The 27,148-nt window shown below is 45.4% G+C and overlaps 1 protein-coding gene across 3 annotated transcripts in view; it reads right to left on the bottom strand.

The window, feature by feature from the left end:
• The window catches only part of LOC111871434, a 297,382-nt gene that overhangs the window by 55,548 nt on the left and 214,686 nt on the right, over positions 1–27,148 (bottom strand). For all 3 annotated transcript variants that reach the window (XM_023864549.2, XM_023864548.2, XM_023864551.2), the window contains 2 exons: positions 17,814–17,992; positions 14,306–14,371 (listed from right to left, as the gene is read on the bottom strand). In XM_023864549.2, coding sequence (XP_023720317.1) covers positions 14,306–14,371; positions 17,814–17,992 — 245 coding nt within the window. The remainder of the gene's footprint in view (positions 1–14,305; positions 14,372–17,813; positions 17,993–27,148) is intronic.

The following is a 27,148-nucleotide window of genomic DNA, read 5'->3' as shown; positions in this document are numbered from 1 at the left end:
AGAGTAAGCCACGCAAGTAACCAGGAAGAAGAAAAAAACAAGCCGACATACACAGTGTGTCCAGGTTCTGTTAGGACTGTATTAATTAAAAATACAAGACGTGAATTATTTTCAAATTTTCACTCTTCTTATCCAAAATGGTCTCCTTCTGAATCAACACATATCTGGAATCGAGTGAAAACTTTTCGAAAACAGTCACTGTACTCCTTTTGTGGAATCGCATTTAAAACTGCGGTAGATTCCCTTTGGATGTCCTGGATGGTGTCGTGACGGTCTCCTTTCATCGTCAACTTAACTTTTGGGAACAACCAGAAATCTGCTGGAGCCAAATCTGGCGAATACGGAGGATGCTCAAGGGCTGTGATCCCTTTTCCGTCCAAAAAAATCGCGCACGATCTTCGATTTGTGGGGCGGGTCATTGTCGTGGAGGAGCGACCAGGAACCTTGCTCTCGATATTCAGGTCGAATTCGAAGAATTCTCGCCCACAAACGATTGAGGACTCCGAGATAATATTTAGAATTCACTGTTTGACCTTCTGGCGGAAATTCCTTGTCAATAATTCCTTTGGAATCGAAGAAAACGGTTAGCAGTGTATTTACTCGACTCTTTTTGCATGCGCACTTTCTTTGGTTTCGGCTTCTTTGGGCTCAACCACGCTGCACTCTGCCGCTTTGTGAGAGGCTCATATTAAAAACACCATGTCTCGTCACCAGTAACAATCGATTTTGCATATTTTGTATCACTTTGGGCTGATCATAACACGTCTTTGCAGTGTTCCACTCTGGTATGTTTTTCATCGCCTGACAGAGCGTGCGGTACAAACCGTGCACAGACCTTCCGTTTGCCCAAATCTTCGGTCACAATTTGATGCGCAGTACTTTTTGGTATTCCCAAAAGCTCCTCGACGAGTCTTGCAGAAACACATCTGTCTGATGCAAGGATTTCGGTCACTTTTCTCACATTTTCTTCAGTGCGACTTGTTCTCGGCTCTGATGCACGTGGAGTGTCTTCAATGTCTTCCCTGCCCTCACGAAATATAGCACACCACCGAAAATTGTCAGAGCGTCTCAAACAATCACTACCGTACACACTTTTCATCATTTCGTACGCTTCTCCGGCTGTTGGCTCTCTGTTCAACCGCCATTCCCCGACGAGCGTCTGTACAGTACTGTTACATTCAAGGTCAGAACACATGATGCAGCGATGCTTGCGCTTTGAAATTACAAATAGCCATAGCTGAAACTTCATGAATGTTAACGCCACAACTCGCCAACAGATGGCATTGCAAGAAAAGAAAAGTCCTAACGGATCCTGGACACACTGTGTATATCTGAACTAGGATTTCCTACGGCAAAGATTCGAATCACACTGTGGTCTTCTGTGTTTATGACAGCGTTCAGTACCGGTAGGTTAGCAACATTTTGGACTGTACGGTTTTATTACCCAGTAGACCAAAACGAAATACGAGGGAGAGTCAGTAAATAGGTCAGAAAGTGAAGTAAAACAGCTGTAATGGACGTAATAGGTTTTCTATGTGTATCACTAGGTAGCAGCATAGTCCAGCTGCATGGCGGTCTAGGTAACAGACGCACAAGCGCATATTCAGAGGCTGGTTTCAGTAGTCAAAATGGTGACCGTGCTTGAGGAGTGAATTATCGAAGAGCAGCGTTCTGTTGTGGGCAAAAGGACTCACTGCAGACATTCATAAAGAAATGTTTCCTGTTTACAGTGGGAAGTGTTTGTCACGTGAAGCGGTTCAGAACTGGGTCCCACTGTAAACAGGAGCCATTCTTTATGAATATCATTCTGCCCATAGAAACGCAAAACAGAACGCTACTCTTCGGTAGTACACTGCTAAAGCAATGTCGCTATTTTGAATACTGAAGCCAGCCTCTGACCATGCGCATGCGCGTCTGCTACCTAGTGATACACCTAGAAAACCTATTACATCCATTACAGCTGTTCTACTTCTATTTTGACCTATTTACTGACTCTCCCTCGTAAAACATTTCATAGAAACTTGTACGATTTAAGACATGCTTAATGGTATAGGAGGACATGATCAAAGCCGCGATATAACGAAGATACACTGCTGCATGTATCAGCAACAATACCAAGCGCCGTCTTGCACTGCGTGGCTACAGCCCCATATAACGCGGTTAGAAAGTCTGGGTACACATTCCTGTACACCCACACGCCTGCCCGATATGGAACCACAGACCAGGCTCCCGCTCGGGAATACCAATGGGCGGTATTGCCACCCACCGATTATTATATCGAACAGGAGGAGCACATCAAGGGGAATGGGAGTTGGTACATGTCAGTACCACAGAAGGGAGGGTCGGAAGTAAGATAACACAATGACGGCTGGATGGCATGGTTTTGTTAGTGACCATCACACCGTAGTCTGCAGCGTTCCGTTAATCATGTTTCGAACAGTATCTGTCCCAACGACATTTCGGGTACAGCCATAAACCTGCGTGACGTCATCACCTGTTTCACTCGCATGTGTACTAAGTACTACGCCACGAAGACGCGTGTTGAGCAGACGTATAGATTCACGTATTCTTAAGATAGGCACAAGATGGAGGCGAGTGCTCAGCTTCAAGTCCCGGCCGCTTTACCCCACTGGATAGAAGGCTGGGTATACAACAGAACCAGTCTGCACGAGAAGAGGGAAATCTTTTGCCCATCCGGGAATCAAATACTGATTCCTCGGACGTCAAGGCTGCAGACAGTTACTATATCGACAGTGTTCTTTTATATTATTATTCTTAGTGGGGTGCAACTGAGTCCGCTTGGTACTGCGACCCCTACTGGACTATTGTACCAGCCCAATATGACGACGGTGATTGTCGAGCAATTGGTGTAATGAAGATTGGCATGGGAAATAGAAGTACTCGGAGAAAACCTACCACACCGCCACTTTCTCCACCACAAATCCCACTTGACCAGACCCGGGATCGAAGCCGAGCCGTCACGGTGGGAAGCCAGCGACTAACCACCGGAGCTATGGCGCGGCCTATCCACAGAGTTACCCCGGCCTCCTCTCATTGCACGGCGAGGGCACGTTCGGCAGGGCTGGTTGCTGGGAGACATGTAACAACCTGTCATGAATACCACATCTACATGGTGCGTGAGGGAAACACTCGGAAATTCTCAAGAGGTGAACATGAAGATATCCGTGTCCTGGGGTGCAATGCCGAGCAGAGTTTGGCAGAAAGTTGCGAAAGTAACGGAGAACAGACTGCCTCCATCTTCAGGAGAGAAGACGGAGAGAGCAGAGTCCTGTGAAACATCGGGCAACTTTCTACCAAACTCTGCTCGACGTCATACCCCACAAGAGTTATTTTCATTTTGTTTTTTCTTCTTCTAAACCGTATGAATCCTGAAGTTTAATTTAAATAATATTTAAAAACCAAATTCCTACAGCATCGAAAACATACCATGTCTCCATCACAAAGACCAACCGATAAATGTCATTCAGGGAAATAATAATTGTTTATTCAGCTGGAAGGTTGCGGGTTCGATTCCGAATGTCATCAAATTTCTCAACTGACCTAATCCTTCCAGTCGCACTATGGGTCGACTCAGCCTCTAACAGAAATGAGCACCAGGGATCATCCTGGGAGTAAAAGACGGCCGGCGCATAAGGATGCATAAGGATGACAACTTGACCGCCATCTGTGAATCCACTGTCTAGAAAATGTGAGAGCCGCGACGTCTCACAACCCTATGGGCCTCCATGGCCTGTTACAGTGATAGCTTTACCATTTATCTTCTAATTGTTGTCAGAATCACACTTAAAATACACATACACCCTGTCACGAAAAGAAATGTTTTTGTATATTACAAAGGATAAAGCACATATCACTGCGCTTTAAGAGTTACATTTTTGGAAATTTCACGCCTTCAACTCCCATCCGAAAACTGTTCTATTCATATATTCGTATTTCTAGGATGTCTCCGAGGGGTCGGAGTTCGACTCCAGGGATGGTCTACAATTCTCTTCTCCATGCCGTTCAGGCCTGTTCTGGGGCACATCCAGCCTCTTATCCAATGGGTACCGGGAGTAAAGCGGCCGGGGCATGAAGCTGACCACTAGTACCGAGTTTAAAGAATACGTGGCTCTATACATCCACCCCCGCATATGTCTTCACGGCGTAGTGCTTAGTTAGTTAAGAACATGGACAACTTTGGGGTAGCGTAGTCGGTATAGCGACTGGCTACGGGCTGGACGGCTGAGGAGTCGGAGTTCGAGTCTCGGTAGGTTCAAGTATTTTCTCTTCTCCAAATCGTCCAGACCGGATCTGGGGTCCACCCGACCTCCTATCCAATGGGTACCGGGGACTTTTTCGCCGGGGTAAAGCGGCCGGGGCATGAAGCTGACAACTCACCTCCAGCTTGTGCCGAGGTCAAGAAAATGGGGATCTATACATCCACTTTCCCATGTCCCACAGGGACAACTTTACGTTACCTTCATCGGGGACAATTTTACTTTTTTTTTTCTTTCTTTTACTTTACGGGAGAAGAATGCAACAGGAAATGACGGGGATTGTCAGCCGGGGTAGGTCTGGCACGACGTGAGGTTGGGAATCTACTGCAGTTCGTCATAAACACATCAAGAACAGAACCCACATTATAAGAATGTAAGTTATACAATGTAGAAAATTACGTGTTATGGAAAAAAAAACCTCAGGACGGGCTCAAAATTTCGAAGTGACTTAAAACTGCTGTGACCAAAAATTCAGCAACGTAACTCAACAATAAAACCGAAACGTCCGTAATCAACCGCTAGTTCCCGCTGCAGTTACTTCTGTTATGCTTCACGAGCTCCAAGTGAATCTGAAAATAAAACTAATCAATTTAACTGATTCCCGGATGCACATCTGAGCACGCCTACAAACTGCATGGAGCAATCTTACACGCTTACACCATCCAACCTCAACTCCGCAGTACAGGCTCCTCTACAGTTGCAGCAGATCAAGAAATTCCAGCGATTCAACGCACGCTTCGTCAATAAGGTACGAAAAGTATGAATACCGTACGTTCGAGGTGCGTTAACGTATTAACGAACGCGATGGCCATAGCTTCGTTCCCATGGCAACCCTCGCGTGCTCTTGTCAGTGGTAGTGGGGTGGGCAGCGAGAAACTGCTCCCAAGTATATGTGTAAGGCAGTCTGTTTCATAAATTTTTACGGGCCACCGACCCCCTGGTTCCATAACCTCATCCGCAGTGCCCCCTGCCCTACCCTATTACTTACTCGTGGAGCTGAGCCCTTCTTGAGAAGCCACCAATTCTGCAGCTACTCAAGAATTTCCCAGCATTTTATGGAACCCGAAGGTTCATTACCGTGTTCACAAGAGCCCTCCACTGGTCCCTATCCTGAGCCAGATCGACCCAATCCATACCATCCCATCCTATCTCTCTAAGATCCATTTTAATATTGTCCACCCACCTACGCCTTGGTCTTCCCAGTAGTCTCTTTCCTTCTGGCTTTCCCACCAATATCCTATACGCATTCCTCGTCTCCCCATTCGTGCTACATCCCCTACCCTATAAAAGTATTATTCAGGACAGCGATTCCCACAACCCACTGAAGAAGGTAATACCTAAATAAGATTCCACACTCAGTAACTGCTTCATCGTTAGTAAATTCTTAATGCGACGGATGGGCTTGACGAGGTTACACCAGTTTCGCAATGTCTGCTCTGAAGTCACATCAGTCGTAAATAAGCGAAGAGCGCTCTTGGAGGGACCCACATACAGCGCCCCTCTAGGTTATCCCAAGGCCCCTTTTGGAAACCACTGCTGTAAAGTGTTCGTTATTTTTGTCCGATTTTAATCAAAACTGAATTTGTAAGTTTTGAGGTTTTCACGGCGATGACTATGAAGAAAGTCGTCTCTGCATTCCAAGCCATTCACCTGCTCTGAAGGTGGAGGCGATACGTTCCTCCGAAACCTCGGCAAAAACGAAGAATACACGGCGCCTAAACCCAGAAGACGACTTTCTTCAAAACTGAATTTGTTTCCAGGTTTCAACAGAACTCCCCAATATGAACTGTCACGAAAATCAATTCACTGCTAGTCGAGTTCTTCCATTCGTTGAGACAGATGTGACGTGGCTATTAGCTGTTTTTGCAGCTTCCGCGAACATATTGTGGCGTATAGACCCGTTGCTAGGCAAAAACCTCGAACAAAACGAAACAACATCCGCTGCTATGCAACGGCGCGGTAAACACGCCCATACAACAACATAGTTACTGTTTGGAAACGGCGTTTCCTGCCTGTTCCATGCAAAGGAATTATCTTGAAGACAATTGGGGAGACTTGCTTAGTTGTCAGTTGAGAGTTGAGTTCTGCAAGGGAGGTTGTGAAGAGAGGGATTGAGCGCGTGAAGCTGAAGAATCTCCAATGTTAAAAGCCGTTGCCAGGCAACGGCTGGTGAAGATATAAGGGGAAGTTGTCCCTGTGCTTATCTAATTAAGTACTACGCCATGAAGGCGTATGGGGGAGTGGATGTATAGATCCACATTTCCTTGACCTCGGCACTAGCTGGAGGTGTGTGGTCAGCTTTACGCCCTGGCCGCTTTACCCCCGGGGATATAACAGGCTGGAAAAAGCTTAAGGCTTCTTTTATAAAAGAGGCCTAACAGGTGATGCGGTGATTTGTGAATCGTGGAGATTAGCGGTGGAGCTGTAATTACTTGCAGTTCGGAGTGCTGCATATAACTGGTCAATAAATCCATACCCCATCTACAGTCACACACACACATACGTGAAAATGTCTAGAACCGCCAGACAAGACGCATGGCACTGCTAATCTGGAGTTTCTGGCCCGATAAGTTTTGACGACTACTCCTGCGTCCTTCCAAAACCTCTCCGAGTCCATATCATTACGCTATTCGACATGACACAGTCCAGCTACTGGCAGCGTCGCAAAATACTGCCGCACACCCCTTCCAAAGAAGAAATGAACACTCTCCTGGATTCGACCTTGTAGACATCGCTTCTAAAAGCACCAGTCAGGAACTCTGAACCTCACTTAACTACAGAATATAGGCGGGACAGCTCACTCGATATAGCTATGGCTACGGGCTACAAGGCCGCGGTTTGATCCCCGGCAGGGTCAGAAGTCTTCCCTTCTCCATACTTTTCAGACCGGCTCTGTGGAAGTGAAGCTGACCACTCACCTACATCTACTGCCGTGGTCAAGAATGGTGGAGCCATACCTCCAGATATCCACAAATATTATCAAGGGCCCTTGATCACGGGCTCCGTCACCCTTACGGCGAAAGACCAAATTTCATCACACTTAGTGACATACGTGTTGAGGCTTTCAGAACAGTGACTGTTCAGACTGTGCTCTTCTGTGCTGTGACTCCGTGTAGCCTTACAAGCGCATACTGACGTTTCGGACGCACCTGCTGCCTTCACTTTCTGGATTAACACCAGAAAGAAAGAACTCGATCACTTCGTAATGTTGCCTTGGGCATTCGACTAATCGGAACGGAGCTACGAGTATTAATTGTTTATAGCGTGGTGTATAGACCCGTTGCTAGGCAACGGCGCGGTAAACACGCCTCTACAACAATAGAGTTACTGTTGGAAAAGGTGTTATGCAACCCGTTGCTAGCCGACTGCAACCGTTCGCTATGTGGTCCATGTCGCATAGTTGGCTTGACGACAACTGGGGGCGACTCTGTTACTAGTTTGCTGAAAGTCAGCCTGCAAAGAGAAGAATAGGAGGTTGGTGTGAAATGGCCTCCAGCCTGGGACGTAGTTCAGTTGAGTTCTGCACGGGAGGCCGTGAAGGTAGAACCTGAAGAATCTCCCCTGTTAGAAGCCGTCGCCAGGGAACGGCTGATGAAGATACAGCAGTCTGAAAAAGGCTTAGCGGGTGCTATGGCATTCTGAAGTGTGGGGATTAGCTATAGCGCTGTAATTACTTGGGATTCTGAGTGGTATGTATAAGTGGTCAAAAATCGATTCACCAATCCATAACCCGTCTATAGTCACACCCCTATATCGTGACAATAGTTTGTTTGAAGGCTGTCAGTACCTGCAACTATACAGATTCGAGTAACAGGTTGATCACTGATAACTTGACTTTTAAGCAAGCACCACGCCATGAAGACGTATGGGGGTGTGGGCAAAACCATTTTTCACGTCGGCATTAGGTGGAAATGAATTATCAGCATTGCGCCCCGGCCGCTTTACCCGCTAAAAACGAGCCTCCAAATTCCCATTGGGTAGGAGGCTGGGTGGGCTCCAGAGAAGGTCTGGACGTTATGAAGTATAGAAAAATCTCCTGTTCCTACCGGGAATCGAAACCCGGCCATCCGGATAGTAGCCCGTCGCTAAACCGACCGAGTTACCCCGGCCGCGTAATTTTAACATTAAACGTCATATTTAAAATTCGTTGCAAGCTTAATGCGTGCACTTGGGCCACCACAAGGCAACAGTGGACCGAGAGATTGGCACCCAAGTTTCTGGTTTGGGAACGTCGGTATACAGTACTGTGTGCTTCTCTTGAAATCGCAATTCTGTCTTGGCGCCTTAGCCAATGGGTGTGGTGCGCTTCCATGGAACTTTTCTGTTAGTTGCTTAACCCCTAAAATGGTGATCTTTGGCCTGTTTTCCCACCATTAAGCCCTACATGCACTCAAGTGCGGTCAATGCAGTGTGTTGGCCTTCAGGAATCCAATAATGGTTCGCACTGGAGCTAATACAAGTAGGAACTCTGACGCCACGCAATATTGAACCTTAAAAAGGATGCGTGCTAAACTCTATCCTTTAAAACTGTGGCTATTAAAGGAATAAGTTTACAACATGAACAACTGTATCCATCTGTGGCACCGGGTATATGACGAATCAGTGAAACTGTATTGGTTTTCTTGTCTTACTCTTCAAACCTGAAGACAGAGGCGCCATGTCCCTAAACGTCGGATGACTTTCAACGGATTACACGGCGCTATATCCCACGAAAAGTTGACATCTGTATAGGGATACCTCATAACTGAGGTAACACATTAACTACATGGAGCTGAGCCCCTTCTGGAGAAGCCACTAGTCGCCCCGCTACTCAAGAACTTCCCAGCATTTTATGGAACCCGAAGGTTCATTACCGTGTTCACAAGAGCCTTCCAGTGGTCCCTATCCTGAGCCAGATCGATCCAGTTCATGCCACCCCATCTTACCTCTCTAAGATCCATTTTAATATTATCCACCCACCTACGTCTTGGGCTTCCTAGTGGGCTCTTTCCTTCTTGCTTTCCCACCAATATCCTATATGCATTCCTCTTCGCCCCCATTTGTGCTACATCCCCTGCTCATCTCAACATTTTCTTTAGCTTAGGTCATTTTTCCAAAGAATTCGTCCAGGTCCGAGGACTTTTGTGACATTTCGTAAGAAGCTTATTTTTCTACGGTGAGTTGTTAGCCCCACGCCCAACCTCCAAGCTGGAAGGCCACTCCTTGTCTGCTGTTCGCGACTGCTTATTCAATATATATTTGCAACTACCCTCCATACCTGGAGGGTGTCTCCTCCATCCGCAACCCGAGGACGCGTATGCCGTGGTGACAAGGGACCCACCTAACATGGGAGGTAAAAAATTCGCTTATTGGGGGGTGGAGTCCAACTGGGTCCACTCGGCACGGCTGCCACTGATTGGCCTATTGTAGCCTGCCCCGGGTGATTATGATGATGGAGAATTTGGTGGAATGAAGATTGGCAGGGGAAACCAAAGTACTCGGAGAAAACCTGCGCCAGAGCCACTTTGTCCACCACAAATCCCACTTGACCAGACCCGGGATCGAACTCGGGCCGCCGCGATGGGAAGCCAGCGACTAACCGCTTGAGCTATGGCGCGATAGTTCAACGCTGCTGCTAGCACACAGAGCACGCCACTGACCACGATCCCAAGACACAATTCAACGTGACGCTTTTATTTTTGGATTTCTGTTTATCAGAGCGGTAACGCCGTGTAGTTCGGTCGAAGTTCACTGACTTTTCGGAGACAGGCATTACCTCCATCTTCAGGGTCCAAGAGCAAGCCAAGCTCCTTTTGCTTCTTGCTTGTTTAGCTTAATGTTCGACCCTGAAGACGGAGGCAGTAAATTCATGGCATCACATCTATAAAGATAGTTCTCTTCTAAAGCATTCAGTGTTCTCTTTCTGTTCTTTATTCTTCCGTAATTTCTCTCAACATTCAATTTAAATTAAAGGACATATGGAAACCACGACATTCTCCTGCCAACAAGTAGGTCAGATATAAACATGTTCGGATGCTTACATAGATTCTAGCCTGTTCTCATGAGAGCGTGCCCAAACTTTATTACGCAAGAATTTCTATTAATACTGTATAAAAGCTTCTACACGTTACTGACAGTCAATATTCTTGTTTGCATTATGACTAACATCATCGAAACCAATAATCAGAAATTTTCATCTAAAGTGGTCATCGGTACGTGACCAGTTGAGAAATGGCCTTTCAGTAAGATGTCAAGGGGAGCGAAGCAGCTGGACGGGCTAGCCTAACATGAGATTCATATTCGACTTGGCAACATTACTACTACCGCTCGGATGCTGGATAGATCTCTTGGACGCTGCTTTCAGAAAGATGCTTTCTCTTATGCCCACTCTCTTTCTCTAATCTAATTTTAGTCGACGTCTCCCCCCCCCAAATCACAGGAGAAGCAACATGGCGAAGGAGGGAACGCATGCCAACCAACTGACGGCGGACCATGTAAGGCGACCCCCACGAGCCTCAACACTTGTCGTGGCCAAGTCAAGGCAGAAAATTGGCAAACCTGCTCCCACCTGACTATATGACCTTAATAAAGCTTCTGTTGCAACACTGATAACCTAAGCGACCATCAATTAACATGTCAATGCTGAGAATGATCTGACGCGAACTGACTGAGGTGGGAGGAGAAGGAAGAATATTCGGTACCAGCATATTAACGTGACCGGGGCATATCTGCGACGAACAGGGCGGACAAATTCGTTTCATACGCAAAAGAAACGCAAACTAAATTGATTACAAGCAATGATTTTACATAAATATAACTGAAACACCACAAAACAGAAGGAAGAACTTTTTTTTTTCCCCCAATTTTCTTCCATAAACTAATTTGTATCACTGGTAAGGAAACTGATTCAGTATATTGTTTTGCTGTTAAAACGTTACTTACTTACTCAGAATATCAAAGGAATCTGTCTAGCAATATGCCATTAATCTCATAACGTGTCAGTATGACATTCGCCATCCTGGCCGTAGTTTCCCGAAATGTCTTTCCTATTAACTACATCACTAAAACACTGAGGTAATGCAGCGGTATTATATGTTACAGATCTAGACTTTATTGGTCTCACTCTGTCCCAAAATCTGAGGGTGATGGTAGTCTCTGACGACCTTATCAATTTTATAATACAGTTCCACACACAATACGTACATTCTCTTCAAAAATTCTAACATATGGAGCAAAAAATGAATAAATACACTAAAATTTGGGGAGCCGGGATAGCGCAGTCGGTATGGCAACCGGCTACAGGCTGGACGGCCGAGGGGTCGAATTTCGAGTCCCGGTAGAGGCAAGATTATTCTCCTCTCCACGTCGTCCAGATTGGTTCCGGGGCCCACCCAGACTCCTATCTAATGGGCACAGGCGGTTTTATCCCCGGAGATAAAGCGGCTGGGGCATGAAGCTGACCAATGATCTCCAACTAGTGCCGAGGTGAAGAATACGTGGATCTATACATCCAATCCCACATACGCCTTCATGCTGTAGTGCTTATTTAGTTATGGGACAAACTTGGCCACTTCACCCTCGGGAGAAAAGTGTTCGGTACCCATTGGATACGAGGCTCCATGGGCCCCAGAGCGGGTCTGGACGCTGTGGAGAAGAGAAAAACCTATTGCTCCTGCCGGGAATCGAACTCCGGCCTTCCAGCCCATGGCCCCGTTGTTATACCGACAAAGCCAATGCAGAAAACTCAGAGATATTATAAAATTTACTCCGTACTTTGCCAATATGTATGGCATTCGCGGTTACTAAAGCGATGCGTTATGAACTGAGATGGGAATTTTTGGATGAGATTCGAATCCTCACGTTCATTCTCTTCTCTACACACTGAGTGTATTATATTTTCATAATTTGGATGTTACTCCTTCTTTGAAGTTTTAGCTACTATTGACAAGCAGAACAACCGTATCCTGCGCGAGAAATGGGCACGTCTACTCATTATAAATAAATGTAGGTTTCCTGCTCTGTGGTCTAGTGGTCAGAGTACCTGGCTACAGATCCAGACGTCCGGGTTCGATTCCCGGCGCTACCAGACTTTGTGAGAAGTAGTGGGTCTGAAACGGGGCCCACTCAGCCTCGTGAGGATAACTGAGGAGGTATTTCAAGGAAATAGCGGCTCCGGTCTAGAAAACCGATATTAACGGCAGTGGGGATCCGTTGCGCTGCCCACGCGACACCCTCTGTCCGGTAAAGTTGGCACTAACTTCGCCGACAAGTTGCGGTCGCTCGGTCGGTATAGTTCACTTGCGGACTAGAAGCAACGGAGTTTGCTTTTTCTTACTATAGTACAATAATTGTTTTTGGACATCATCCCTCGTCCTGATTTTTTATTTAAAACACAACGTTTCGGAGACTGGATTCTGTCTGGATTCTGGATTCAGGTAAAAGCCTACTCAGTTGGGCCCAATCAACTGTACTAGTCTCGGTCTGCGTCCTGTCTCCGAAACGTCACTTTAAATAAAACAATCAGGGAGATGGACAACGCCTATAAATACAATAATTGTATTAACCCTTTAAAGTCCAGCGATTATTATAGGTACCATGCGCTCTAACACACTAAAACTCTGCATTCTGCCCACAGAGTGTATATGTGTGTTTCGTATGATTCTCACAATAAACAGCGACTGTTTCCCTAAACAGCATTAACCGGTTGGGCTTTGTAGCGGGGACGTAATGTGTTTCCTGTGAATTCTTATATATTGTTTACAAGAATTTCAGTCTTTAAATGGTTAATGTACCATCGTGACACACTTTTATATCGTATTCCTGCAACAGTTCTTAGGACTGCAAGTGTTTAGAACGGCTATAACATGCAAAACACCGTGAATCAGCCGTCCCTAACTTCAACTGACGAACTAAAGGACAACGGTAAAAGAAAAAAGAAACACCTTACAGGCCTGTTCTTTGTATGAGACAGGTCTGATTCACTTAAAGGAAAGGAAGGGAACTGAAGCACTTCCTGCTGCAAGTTACAACGCAAGACAAAGCAACACTTGAACGCCTCTGACTCACCGACGTGAACTTTCTCCGCTGCAATTCAAGTTGAGTATTCAGATCACTGTTTTCTGAGATTTAACGCCGTGTACTTTGGTATATGCACAGCAAAGGTTAGTCGAGGCACTATGCTACAAGCCGGAAGGTCGCGGGTTCCATTCCCGATGAGGTCACTAGATTGATTTCAATTGATCTAATCCTTCCAGCCGCACTATGGCCCTGGCGTCGAAGATGCCTTTTACTCACAAAGTACTACTGGCTCAGTAGGTTTATACCTCTTCCGAGACACAAAATAAAAATGATATATAAAGAAATATATGGCCGGTCACGGTGGCCGAGCGGTCTAAGGCATGTACTGTCTTCGCTCGCTTGGAAACCGGGATCGTGGGTTCGAATCCCACTCAAGGCATGGATGTTTGTGTGCGTTTTTCTGTGTTTGTGTACAGGTAGAGGCCTTGCGACGAGCTGGTCACCCGTCCAAGGAGTCCTACCGAATGTGTAAGATCTAGAAAAACCGAAGTGAACGGAGAAGTTCATGCAGGCAGGCCTAGGCCCACTGGGGCTGTAGTGCCAAGGGGGATATATATATATATATGTCTGACACTGACTTCTTACCTGATAATTTGCTACTGAAAACCAATCCTTGAATACGTCATACTTCCTTGAAAGCTCTAGAAGCACTAACATTCGAGCAGAGATGAATATTTACTCCTCAGTTCTCAAAACAAAGCTGAGTTCTATTTCGCTGACCAGGTCATAAACAGTCATATCTAAACATAAATAGTATCGAAACCAGTACCGTGATAAACGACTTCATTGTTCAGAGCTAAAAAACGAACCTCTGACATGACCTTGCTGGGTTTGTTTTGGTTTCAAACCGAAGATCAAACTGTAAGCACTCCCAAAATGAGCGCGTGTCCTGCCTTATATAAATATAACATTCGGCCACAGCGGGGTTATATTTCGGGGGATGACTGTATACAGAGATGTACTGTACTTACCACATGGCCTGAACTGACACCGGTTTGAATATATGCTGTCGCCCACAGACGCTCACGCTGAAGCCACTGCAAGCACAACAAACATGAACATGCTTTGTTGGATCTGACATTCACACACTAGTGACTACAGACGTACTTCTGAGACATGATGTCGTGTAGTCCGGTACAAGCTCACCAGCTTTCCGGGTGAAACAAGGGTCGAACAAGAAGCAAGTAGCAAACAGCGATCGGGGCACTGAGTACTTCGTGGTGAGCAACTAATACTGGTGTGTGCAGAAGTGGTTCTATACCCCCACTTTTGCAAATACGGCCCTTTTCAGCACCAGAACTAGTCACGACCCTCTTGTCTGAATTAGGTTTCCTACATTCGGTTCATTCTGTTTGCTGCTGTTGCTAGCTTGGCTTTTTCTTCGACGCTAAAGTTCCTCCAAAACGTCGGTAAAACTTCGACCAGACTACACAACGTAACCTCCTCGAAGATAATTCTCTTCATGGACACCCTTACTCGTAATGAATCACCGTCCTCCATACATACACACATACGTACTACCTCTTATAGCAAGAAGAGTGAGCACATGACATATTGTCATGTGCAGGGGTTTGTTTGACTTATAAGAGGGGTTCTGGAATGGATCATTGGATTTATTGGCACCTTATACATTCCACTTGGGACTACAGTCAATTACAGCGCCATCGCTGATCTACACACTTTACAGTTCACCGTTAAACACACACACACACACACACACTAGGATTCTCAGTCTTCACTAGTCGTATCCTGGCAACGGATTTATCACAGTCTCACTGTCACTTCAAATCACCCATGAAGTCTTCTTCGCACCGCCTAATTCCTTTCTCGCAATTATTCTGCAACTACCTCTGCTCCCAAATTCTGCTCTCGAAACTCGACTCGACTTCTCAAATGAACTCTTCTCCATAACCATTTTGTACGGATTACGCAGAAAACACAGCCTATTGTTGGGAAGGCGTGTTTACGGTGCCCTTGTATAGCAACGGATGTTACTCAATTGTTGCTTGTGTATTCGCTGCCGCGGGAATGTGTTTACCGAGTCGTTGTCTTAGCAACCAATGTCTCTTCTGACTCCACTATTCCGGCTTTCGGGCGTTATGTCCCAATATCTTCAGATATTTTTAAGTACGTAACACCACCTTCTGTACAAGCTGACTAACAAGCAACACATCTTGTCAGGCATTTTCAATCTATTTTTTGTGTGTTGTATGTTGTAAACATCAAATGTGGAAAAAGAAGGAAGAAGAGACACAAATATCCGTCTCCATTTTCCCTCGTCTTTAGTCAAAATATTTTGTGATAAGGGTGTAATTATTTCATATCATACAACAGACTGGCCAAACTGTGGCTCTCAATTCGTATGCGTCTCACAACCCTATGGGCCTCCACGGCCTGTTACAGGGATAGCTTTACATTTTCACCAGCTCAGCTGGTTGAGGCACTATGTTACAAGCCGGGAGGTCACGGGTTCAATTACCAATGTCACTGGAATTTTAACCTTAGTCCTTCCAGCCGCACTATGGACCTGGGGTCGACTAAGCCTCTAGCAGAAATGAGTACCAGGAATCTTCTTGGGGGTAAACGGCGGCCGGTGAGTAAGCGTGACAACCTGACCGCCATCTGCGAGCTGACTGTCTAGAAAATGTGGGATCCTGGAGTTCTCATAACCCTATGGGCCTCCATGGCCTGTTACCGGGATAGCTTTGCCTTTACCTTTATGAGTGTCGGGGCAGAAATGAAGGATGTGATATTGTACTGCGTGATCAGGGCTACTGCACACATCAGGTGGTGGTGTGAGTATGGAGCAAGGTGGGATGAAGACCTACAGGGAAAACCCGAAGAAACTAATCGAGTCCCACTTTCTCCAACCCCAGGCTTTGCAGCGAGAAGCAGCATCTAAAGGCCTGAACAAGAGCACGGGCCTTCAGCAAGAAACGCGGTACGTGAAACCTAACTACAGTTCCGTGGAAGCTGACGGTGAAAGGAACTACGACTGGTGCTCTACAGGGAACTTGCAACTTAACTTCCCAGTTTGTTCAACTGATTTGAGAACTGAGTTTACATGAACACTCTACACGGAGAAAACGTTTCCTGGATATTACAGACAGAACCCACAGCAATTACACTACAGAGCTGAGAGTGCTAAGTCTGTTTTCTAATCCGTCTCCACAAACCATGGAAAAAATCGTGACGAATTATGGTCTATTGTACTCGATTCTGAAAAGAAATAATTTTACCGTATTCACGAATACAATTTGAAATAACCTCGAGTTCCTGAATTTTTTCTTCACTGATTAAATCTGTCAGAACAGTAACAAAGAAAAATGAATTTATAAATTGTAGGATTTGAGGTTCTCAGAGCGGTGGTTATGCGGAGTTCTTATGTTCAGGGGCATAACGTCGTGTAGATTTATTAATTAACTCTATGGAGGGACTTTCTGGGAAGCTAACAGTAGCTCAACCAACCAAGAAATGTCCTTCTACAGAACCAAAATATCTACTGCTATCTTCAAGAAAATAAACTGCCAAAGAATATACCCACGACCGAGGCCCTGTGTAACATCAATACAAACTAATTTAGGCCGTTAAACGCCCAGCCAACCCACAGGCGGAAGGGCTAACTCATACGGACTGTCCACGACTGTTCAACACATGCGCACTACATCCATGTCTGGACGTAGTCCTCTGTATCCGCAACCTGAGGAAGAGCCAGGTATTCATGAAACGGAACACGCGTGATTTCGAATTTATGTTTTCGTTTACTATTTGTTTACTACCATGTTACTTCGTCTGCGGGATACTTCAGTGCGGTTGACCAAACCGATACATAAACCAGCATCTCTTGAACTTCCACAACATTTGGTCCATTACAACGTGAACTCTCTTCACGTTCTCAAAACAAAAGATCATGACTGAGTAAAGGGAGAACACAGTGCGGTTTCTAACGGGTACCGAATTCAAGCGGAAGAGTAGGACGTGAGTCCAGTGAAGTCGGGCTGGTACATTACGTGGAGGGGCTCGCTATAGTCAGAGTCAGTGTTACTACACGACTGGAGGTTTACAGCCAATCAGTTCGTCTTGGCGACAAGTCCTTGAGACTCACAACCAATTATTTTATTTTCCAACTGAACACTTGCGTTTATAGTCCTTACGGTATATCCTCTCTGACGAGAGGATGGGTCTGTCGTTTACAATTGTTGCAGCTCCTCGCCAGCGCAGTCATTCTGAGGTCAGGGTCCCGCGGGACTGATGATCATATTTTATTGTCTCCTCCAATCTGGAGGGCCAGGTCCCCGTATTTGTATCCTCCAGGAAGATGGTGGTCCAGTTATGCCCCCAGGCACTGGGTTCCCTTTTCGTCGCCTCCTACGACTCGCAGGGCTACGGTGGAGGTATTCGACCCCGCCCCCACACGGGATTACTCGCTACATTCTATCACCTATGTGGTATCAAGTAGAGAGGTCTATGCGAACGTACCCATCACCGTCGAGCGTGATAGCAGTGTCTGCCAGGACCCTCAGGACTAATCCCACCGTGGTTTTCTCGTTGCAGTCGATACCAAGAAGACAACTCTCCTCAGCGTCCTGACGACCCATACAAGACACGACAACCAAGTACCGGGTCCGACCAGAGTGCACAGTCTCCAGCTTCACTGCCTGCAACACAACAGCGGACGAGGGATGAGACGCGCCAACAGGACATCGTGGTTTCACGATTATTAATGATTAGCAGGGCCCAGATTTTGATGACCTGAAAATATTTAAAAAATTACCTATAAAATGACCGAAAAATCCAGAAAAATGACCTAAAGGAGAAAAGAAAGAACACTTCGTTTCCATATTATTCACATTTCAGAAAAACAAATGAAGAAAAATTACCTAAAATGGCCAAAAATGACAAGAAATACCCTTAAAAGCCCAAAAATTTACCCCCCAAATGAAAAAATGACCTTAACCTTAAAAATGTCAAAAAATGACAAAAATTACCTATAAAAGTTACATTTCTGTAACCAGCAGCTCATATCCGAGATTTATATATTTAAGAACATCGCATAGGATACAAGGAAAAAATATGACATGTCATGAAAATCCGGGCCCTGATGATTAGGTTCGAAATATATTGTAGCATGTACAAGCCGTTGCTAAGCAACAGGCGAAAATACGACCGTTTCTCAGCCATGACTCGGTAAACACGTTACCTCGGAAACAAATAAACACGTCAGCAATACCCGAGATACTGGAGGCAACTGCTCGGTAAACAGGTACCTGCGGCAACGAACACGTACGCAACAATAGAAGGAACTGTTTTCTGTGCGGTCAGTGCCGAGGGGTTATAAAAATGGCAAAGAAGATATCTGGCAGGCTTAACAAGTTACATCTGGCATAAGTACACTTGACGAAAGACCAAGCACATTCATAAGAGAAAAGCCCATCCTATCGTCAGAGGATGTTACATAAGGAATGTGACAGCAAATGTTCAGTTGGTCATGATTCTCAAAGGGTTGACGCGACGACGAACTGATTGGCGGTAAACCGTCAGTCGTAAGGTAACTCTGACTCTAATTTTGAGCTGGCAGGCAGTTCTTTAATGGGGTCGGAGAAGGAAGGACCTGAGCGCAGGAAGCTAAGAACATCCACTGTTAGAAACCGTTGCCAGTAACGGCTGGTGAAGACACGGCAGACCGGAAAAAGCTTAGGGGGTGCTGTGCTGATTTGTGATTACCTTTTACCTGTGCGTTCAATGAGATCTTCAATATGGCGGTTATGGTAAAAAAGGTGAAGTAATAATCCCTGTAACAGGCCGCGGAGGCCCATGGGGTTGTGAGAAGTTGAGGACCCCACATTTTCTAGGCAATCGGCGCATAGATGGCAGTCAGGCTGTCAGCCTTACGCTCCGACTGACCTTTACCATCAGGAAGATTCCTGGTACTCATTTCTGTTAGAGGCTGAGTCGACCTCAGGCCCATAGTACGGCTGGAAGGATTAGGTAAATTGCAAAATTCAGTGACCTCATTGGGGATCGAACCCGGGACCTTCCGCCTTGCAGCACAGTGCCTCAACCAACTGCGCCACCGCGTGCCCTTGGCGATTACGATTCCACTGTATATTGCAAATGGAATGTGGTAACTTTCTGCAGTTGTCATAAAAATGCCACTATATGACGACGCTGCGAAAGCCCTCACATATGTTCTAGAGGCAGTACATACGATGACTATCTTTAAGTGTGTTCATTTGCACATCAACGTCTTGACATCTAGGAGAGAGTATGCATTTTTCAATAGCTTATCTATGCTTGCCCAATGAATGAACATCAGCATAGACTAGAGGCTGAGTGTCCCAGCCAACTAATGAAAACTACTTACTTTCGTATGAAACGCGAAACGTTTTTATGTGCTTAAAACTGCAAGTAAAAACAAACGGACAGCAATCAGTTAATCCACGAATGGACAAAAGAAATCCTTGTGTCATAATAAACAAACCGGGATTACCAGACTGGTGCCAACTATTTGTGTCCTGATTTACCTGACACGCGCAAACTATTTATAAACGTGTCCCAAATTACTCGGCTCGCGAAAGTATTTATTAGTAATACCACAGCCGCATGTAAAGGTTCTAAGTTTTAGGGCGGGGGCACACCAAAGAAACTGGCAACTGCAACGCAACCGCAACTTCCAAGAAACGTCACAGGCTATTGGTTTCTAGATTAGCAGGCGCACACTGAGCAAACTTATGCTCTGATTAGTCACACCGACTTAATGCGTGACTAACTTTATTTTCCTGCATTTTTCTTCTGCAGTGTCAGATAATACTGTAATACTGATCCTGTCATAATATGGTGGTAATTGAGAGTGAGTAGGATGAGAGGTAAAAGTTGTTCCTGTACTTTACTAATTAAGCACTAAGACTTGAAGGCGCATGGGGAGTGGATGTATAGATCCACATTATCTTGACCTCGGCACTAGTTGGAGCTGAGTGGTCAGCTTCACGCAACGGCCGCTTTACCCCCGAGGAAAGAGTCTCCGGTACCCATTGTATAGGAGGTTGGGCGGACCCCAGAGACGGTCTGGCCGACATGGTGAAGTGAAAATTCTTGCCTCACCGGGACTCGAACTCCGACTCCTCCGTCCTCCAGCCCGTAGCCAGTCGCTATACCGACTGAGCTATCCCGGCTCATTAAGAAGAGAGAACAGGTTAAAAAGAAACATTGGGTGCATCCGTTCAGGTGCTTATATTGTTTCGAAAGACCTTAACCACGATCTAGACTCCTTCATCGCATAAGTCGTCCTGCCTACCTCAGACTGCTCAGTTAACTGCTCAAAAACAAAATTAGCAGCTTCATCAACTTTTCGTGCCATCTAAAGAAGCAAATGAATCACAAAAGCATGTTAGAACAGCCGAAACCAGGTAACTACGCTGCAACGCAACTGTGAGAAGACTGGCCTGCTCAGTTGTCTGGGAGTTGCGTTGCAATCGTGTTACTGTCTCCTCAGTTTGCGCTACTCGATTTCCTTGGTGTGCTCTCGCTCTTAGGGTTCTGATCTTACATGTGTCTTACTCGACAGCTTGGAAGCTCCGCAACATTTACCCACGTCGGAATACTGGAAGGGACTAACCAGTTCCATCCATTGGACCCAACTGAGTAGGCTTTTAATCAGAAGACGGAGGCAGAGTCAAGCCTTCGAAATATCGCTTTAAATAAAAAACAGGACGATGGATAATGTCAACAAAAACAAAAACTGTATTAATATACTGTAGCTTGTAGACCCGTTGCTAAGTAATGATCCTGTAGACAACGGCCGTTGCTAGATAATGACTGTAAACAGTAACACGAAAGCTGTTGAAGTTTTCTATGCGGTCCGTGACGAGATGCTATAAAGAGGACAAGTCTAGAGTTTAGTTAGTTGTGAGACAGCAGATGGCCAGTAAGGACGTGAACACGGAAGCTGAGGAATCTACGGCGTTGAAAGCCGTTACTAGACAACGACTGATGAGGACGCAGCGTGCTGTAGTGAATTGCAGAGTGTATGAATTAGCGATAGTGCTACAGTTACTTGAAGTTACATTTTGTAAGAGTTCAATATATCCAATTACCAGTCGAAACCCCCTTCCTAGTCTCTCATACACGTAACAATATCATGGTCACGAAGTTTAAGATCTTATTCACACCAATGTAACAGGCACTATTAAGAGCATGTAAATGTACCAATAAGGTAAACGTAAAGTTGCACCTATACTAATTAATTAAGCACCATGCCATGAAGACGTATGGGGCAGTGTAGGTACAGCTCCACCAAACTTTACCTCAGCACTAGATGGAAGTGAGTGGCCAGTTTGACGCCTCTTCCACTTTATCCCGGGGAAAAGAGCCACCGACTCCCATTTGACAGGAGACAGGGTGGGCCCTAGAACCGTCCTGAACGCTATGGCGCTGAGAAACATTAATTAAAGATTTGGAAATGATGTTGAATAAAACAGTCGTTGCCTGGTTTAAGGCATTTGCCTTGCGAGACCTGGGAAAACTACGGTGAACCTCAGTTTTCGGGCTCAATGGAGGACCTCTCAGATGTGAAGCAGGACTCGAGTCGCGGGAAAGTATTTTCTCTTTTTTTCTCCCTAGTTTCCTAAGTCTAGGCTTGACAACCAAGGAATCGAGGTCGATTCCCGGGACAGACAAGAGACTTTTCTCTTCTATATTGGTTCCACGCCGACTCTGAGGAAAATCCGGCCTTCTATCCTGTCGTTAACGAGGTCCTTTCTCTGGGGGGTAAAGCAACCGAGGCGTGAAGCTGACCGCTCACATCCATTTAGTGCCCAGGTCCAAATGGTGGAGCTATATCTCCACCACCCTTAAGTCTTCACGGCAAGATTCTTAATTAAGCACAGTTAGTTTTACAAATATTTAAAGTAACATTGAACATTGAGAAACTGACGTGAAGTGTCCATAACTTACGGCTTAAAGTTTACGAACTTAAAACAAGTTCATGCTACTACCGTATTTCTAAATTTCTAACCACAAACATTGTGAAGCACACCAAATACAGAATTACGCGGCCTCCGTAGTCCAGGGGTAACGTTCCCACCTCATGACTCAAGGTACGCGGGTTCAAACCCGGCGGAGGTCGTGGAATTTTTAAGGGCGGAAAAATTCAGGGAACAAGTCCTCCGGGAGGGACTTTAAGCCGTGGGTCCTGTATAGTAGATTTACTGCACGTAAAAGATCCTCATGTCTCTAGAAGACCTCTGAGCAATATTAGGCAACAAGTTTCCCGCCCAAGTAGTTTCCAGTGCCTCTGGTAGAGGGGGGAAACATCAGGTACCGAGGGTCGACGTCGTTGGCTGAACGGGGCTGATAGCACGCACCAGTACCGGTAGGGTATAGCGACAGTAGAAATTAAAGGGGGACGCACAATAGACCAATGACTGGTCTAAGTGCATGGGGAAACAAACCCCCTCTAATAATAATAATAATAATAATAATAATAATAATGGTCCAGTCACGAGAGGGTTGAGAAAATATCTGGAACTAATTCCTGGCAAGAACTCCATAGATTCACTGCAAAAAACAGCTATCCTGGGAACATCACACATACTACGGAAAGTGCTACAGTGTGAAGCTTGAAGCCTGAGTGGTGAGGTGCATCACTGGTTCAAGAAAAGGAATACCAGGAAATAAACCTGTGACAAGAGATGATAACAATAATAAATATAGAATTCTCCAAAGTTATACTAAAATCAACAAGTTATAGGCATAGACTTGCTTGTGAAGATTTTGTTACCATCTCAGTGATAGTTTCACGGTTCCCTTTAGTACCTGGTAATGATACTTTGTCACAACGGCGTGACGTGGTCTCAGACTGATAACGATAATACATGCCCCTGCCTCATTCAGTTACTTCTACAGATCTGCCTTACAGACATCTGAATGAGTAAACGAGCAATTTCAGGTGATACGTAAGAGGGAAAGGTAAAAATCTTGGTCTTCTATCTGCAGATTTTTACCTGGATCGTCTTTGCAAGGCTGTATTATTATTATTATTATTATTATTATCACCACAATTTTTTGGTGTGACTATAGGCGGTGTTTGGATTGGATTTATTGAGCACTTATATACACAAGTCGTAACTGCAAGTACTTATAACAAACAGCCTCACTGGTTTACACAATCTATAAAGCACACATAAAATATTCTGTCTTCAGTAGTCGTTTCCTGGTGACGGATCCTAACAATGTCATCAGTTAACGTCTTTGCCCAGTTTGAAACCTGTTTGTTTGTTTGTTTGCACTCACGGAGGCGCACTTACTTTCACTGTTTGGCAGAGGACGTTAATCGTCAAACGACCTCGACGCATCATTCGATAACACATACAAATACTTCCAAACGGTAATTATACTTTTCTATCATAAAAATCTGTGAGTGCTTATACGCGCACAGAAGACACGGATCTAAGAGGAAACGTCTACATGATGCAGCATACAGCATGCCCGATATTTTTCAACATCGTTCTCATGTAACGGCATAGTGTGAGAGGTGTTTATCTAAACTGTTACAACGTAAAGAATACATGGGGAGGAAGAAGGATGACCAAACACAAGGGATGGTAAAAGAACATGGGAGAAAGGAGTGAAGGACATAAAGGTACGGAAGTTCACACAACAATGAAGAGACTTCCCATTTCACTTTCAACGGACATTACACTAATTTGAGAAACGACGAGATTAGAAGAGAAAGTAACTGGACTCATTCTGAGGCGCAGGAGAGTTATTGTTGTCCGACCAAGCCATTCACACCTCTAGATACGGCACAAGCCATGGAAATGCCACCATTCAAATGACACAAGCCGCCACTGTTTTCAGCAGAGCTATTCACTTCTGGACCATGCGCTGTGTTAACCACAAGCAAAATGAAATGTGAAGTTTTACTGCGACCCTGGACTCTGGCCAATACGTTTTCATAAAAAATGGCCTTCAAGCAGGAATACAAACACAGCAATGGGCTCTGTTATTTCTTCCTCTTACTCTTCCGAGAAACATAAAGCATGTTTGTTTGTCTGTTTAAAAAAACCATAGATGACTAGAATTAGAGCAGATCTACATATTCTCATAGGGGTGGTTATGAAGAATTCTATAACGCGGTGTAGTCCCTTGAATGTCAAATGGCGTTTCGGAGGAACACGTCGCCTCCACCGTCTGGAATAGGACACATGTACATAAACACATTTTTGCTTAGAATGACCGATACTATGGCCTAGAATATTGACATTTCCTCCTGGGACACCTGTAAAGACTTGAGTTGCAGGCGGTATCCTAAATTACAAATAAATAGACACATGTACCACACAGCATGTAATCACTGGTACAAATATTTAACTTTCACACATAAAACCGGCGATATATTGCAAACTCTGAACTTCCTGATCAGCCTCGCAATTGTTCAGAGGCTGTTGCTGTTGGAGGAGATGGACAATGCGGCAATTGCGATTCTATGCAGCGCCTTCCTTATGGCACCGGGTGTCACATGTCTTGTGCTGAGCAGCACACGCGCACGGAAACAAACTGCGACCTTCTGTTTAGTTTACATGTAACATAACACTCACTTCGTCGCCGAGTCATAAACTTCGTTTCACTCTACTTGGACAAATACAACACTTAAGTCGAAGTCACCAGCCTTATCTCGACCTACGCCTGCTGTTCACTGAAGTTGTACCAATTCGCCCGCTGCCCACTAAAACAGTGCTGAATACGCCAAGAAGTATCGGTCAGTCTGTGAATCACCGTCGTTGCATCAAGGTACTAAGGCCGCAGCTTTATCACTTACATTTATCAAGCAATCCCACCTTCCCCGCGCCATATACAGCACCAAGTTAGCCTATATTCGGGTTAATACTTAACACTGATAATCAAGAATTACGTCAGGAATTATGACGAGTAATGTTGATAACGCCATGTTTATTTTAGAGGAGTGTTAAGCTTATTTGCTCCTGTCAATCTGACTGAAATGAGACGCGACAGACACACAGCACACCAGGCACAAGGTGAATCATTCACGTTTTATATTTATTTATTACTGATTATGTGAGCCGGTCACGGTAGCCGAGCGGTCTAAGGCATGCACTGTCTTCGCTCGCTCGGAAGCCGGGATCGTGGGTTCGAATCCCACTCAGGGCATGGATGTTTGTGTGCGTTTTTCTGTGTTTGTCTTCAGGTAGAGGCCCTTGCGACGAGCTGATCACCCGCCCAAGGAGTCCTACCGTATGTGTAAGATCTAGAAAAACCGAAGTGAACGGAGTTCATGGAGGTAGGCCTAGGCCCACTAGGGCTGTAGTGCCAAGGAAAAAATGACTGATTATGTAACCGCCTCAGTGGTCTAGTGGTCAGCGTTCCTGGCTACAGATCCCGAGGTCCATGTTCTATTCCCGGCGCTACCAGATTTTTTTCGGAGAAGTAGTGGGTCTGGAACGGGGTCCACTCAGCCCCCTGAGGATAATTGAGGAGCTATTTCAAGGAAATAGCGGGTACGGTCTAGAAAACCAAAATTAACGGCAGGGGGGATTCGTTGCGCTGACCACGCGACACCCTCTATCCGCTAAAGTTGGTATTAATTTCGCCGACAAGCGGCGGTTGCTCGGTCGGTATAGTTCACTTGCGGACTAAAATCACGGAGTTCTTTTTATGCAACGATGCTGTTTATATCTCAAACTACATAGCGTCGAACTGTAGGATAATTAATGAAGTGACCGTGGGATTTGCCTGGACACGGTGTTCCAATTCGCGGACTCCGTGCGTCGCACTGCTGTACCTGCGCAGGCGCGGTTCATTGCAAACACCGTGTGCAGTAAAATCGGCGTCGTAGTAGCGGAAGATTAAAAGTAGATATTTACGGACGACAAAGTTTTAAAATAGGTGAATAATACGATCATTTCTTGTCAGCTTCCTCCGTGTGACGTCATGTACAGTCTCCATACGCTTGGAATGTTCAGCATCCATACGTAAATAACATTCAGAACGCGTATACCTTACAACTTCGACAGGACTGTGGCGAGAACACAAAGACATGGAAAATGGTTTTAAATGTGATCCAGCCTCCTATGCAACGTGTAATGGGGATAAAGTGGCCAGGACGTGCAGATAACAGCTCACCTCCAACTTTTTTTTTTAATTTTAATTCGCTTAGTGGGGGGTGGAGTCCAACTGGGTCCACTCGGCACGGCGGCCACTGATTGCCCTATTGTACCTGCGCCGGGTGATTATGATGATGGAGAATTTGGTGAAATGAAGATTGCCAGGGGAAACCGAAGTACTCGGAGAAAACCCGCGCCACTTTGTCCTCCACAAATCTAACTTGACCAGACGCGGGATCGAACCCGGGCCGCCGCGATGGGAAGCCAGCGACTAACCGCTTGAGCTATGACGAGGTCCACCTCCATCTAAGCCAGGGGTCTCCAAACTTTTCGAACCGCGGGCCATATTAGGTAATTCGGCACTTTCAACGGGCCGGATAAAATGAGAAATTAATAACTCTAGGTGTATGATATTTACTGAAAGCACAGAATTTCATAAACTAAATACAAAGTACGTAAGAATAAATTATCGTATATTAATGACAACAGACAGTAGCAGCAAATGCTCATATTTTCATCACAAATTATAATAAAACAATTAATGTGAATGGTGGAACTATTTTTGTATTCTTAAAATCTGATTAAATTGAGGTTCAAATTTTGAAACGCTAATCACAAGTAGCGACTTTAAATGTTCATCGGATAAATTTGCCCTGTATTTCGACTTGATGTACTTCATCTGGGAAAAAGCCT

The sequence above is a fragment of the Cryptotermes secundus genome, unplaced genomic scaffold (assembly GCF_002891405.2).
Source record: "Cryptotermes secundus unplaced genomic scaffold, Csec_1.0 scaffold323, whole genome shotgun sequence".
Taxonomy (NCBI): Eukaryota; Metazoa; Arthropoda; class Insecta; order Blattodea; family Kalotermitidae; genus Cryptotermes; species Cryptotermes secundus.
Note: the sequence above shows the minus strand (reverse complement) of the source record. Positions and strands in the feature narration are given on the sequence as shown.